Below are 1,369 nucleotides of genomic sequence, written 5' to 3' on the forward strand. Positions count from 1 at the left end.
CTACTCCTCGTCGTCAGACTCCTCCTCTGTGATGTCCTCCTCCGACGTCTCAATGTACGCGTGAAGATACCGATCATCGTCGGATTCCCAGGGCGACGCTGCTCCTAGCCTCATGTTGAATTGAGCGTCTGCTTTTCGCGTACGCTTGTCCTCGCGATAGGCGGCTCGCTCCGCCCTCCTCTTCTCCCTCTCCACCCTACTTTGTGCGTAGAACTCGCACTCGTTCATGATGTTCTGCGGGAAGCATTGTCGCCACAACGCCATGGCTTCCTCGTCCATTTCGGCGATGCCGAGACGGTGCTCCCGCCTCCGGTTGTCGTGATGATCCTCGTCGGTGATAAGCAGTGGCGGAGGCGCGAGCTCCTGCGCCCGCTCCCGCGTCGGCACGTTGGGGAAGTTCAATGTTCTATGAGGCCACCGGAGGTGCCACGCTGCCGCGTTGTACACGCGGGCGGCCTCGTTGGCAGTGTCAAAATTGCCGAGGCCGAGGCGCATCCCGCAGAACCGGATCTCGGTGGAGAAGCCGCCGGAGGGGCGCGCGCGGACACCGCGGTATCCCCAAGTTTCCCGGTGACGAGGCGGCATGGTGGCGCGACGGCGACGAGGCGAGAAAGAACGGGGAGAGAGCGGTGGCGAGGCACAGAGCAGGGAAAGAGCAGTGGCAAGGCACAATGCGGGGAGAGAGCGGTGGCAAGGCATAGAGAGGTGGGAGGGCGTTGGATTTTATAAAGCGTGTCGGACGCCGCGCGCCAAAACTAGCGCGTGCCCAGCCGCTTTTTCCCGTGCGTGCATGATCCTTTCGCGACGTCCTTGCTATATCTACTCTCTTCTCTATTGTTATATTTATTTTATATTAAATATTTATCTCTACTCTCTTCTCTACTGTTATATTTATTTTATATTTAATATTTATCTCTACTTCTCTACTCTCTACTCTTTTTTTCTACTTTCTTTTCTACTCTTATAAAAAACAGAATTGGTGATGATGGTGTGCCTGCCATCCTGCAATATAGGACGTCCGATTTATATCTGACGGATAGTAAGGAAACTATGTCAATTTTGCAAAAAGATACCCAGACCCCTCTCCACATTTGCAAATAAGGCCTTCTCCTGTTCATCCTTTTCTCCCACAACATAAACTACTCATACAAATGCATCTTGATTTTGTGTGCAACGCATGGGCATCTTGCTAGTTCTTTTAAAAAATAGAGTTGGTGATGATGGTGTGCCTGCCATCCTGCAATATAGGCCGTCCGATTTATATCCGACGAATAGGAAGGAAACAATGGCAATTTTGCATAAAGATACCCACACCCCTCTCGAGATTTGCAAATAAGGCCTTCCCTCGTTCATCCTTTTCTCCTACAAG

General features: G+C 51.9%; 1 protein-coding gene across 1 annotated transcript; it reads right to left on the reverse strand.

The window, feature by feature from the left end:
* On the reverse strand, window positions 1-585 carry LOC147975468 (uncharacterized). The gene has a single exon (XM_087519655.1). It carries the CDS (start codon window positions 583-585, stop codon window positions 1-3), a length of 585 nt encoding a protein of 194 aa, XP_087375781.1.
* Between the last annotated feature and the right edge of the window lie 784 nt (window positions 586-1,369).

Source organism: Triticum urartu, chromosome 4A (assembly GCF_056163025.1).
Source record: "Triticum urartu cultivar PI428250 chromosome 4A, HENAU_Tu73, whole genome shotgun sequence".
NCBI lineage: Eukaryota > Viridiplantae > Streptophyta > Magnoliopsida > Poales > Poaceae > Triticum > Triticum urartu.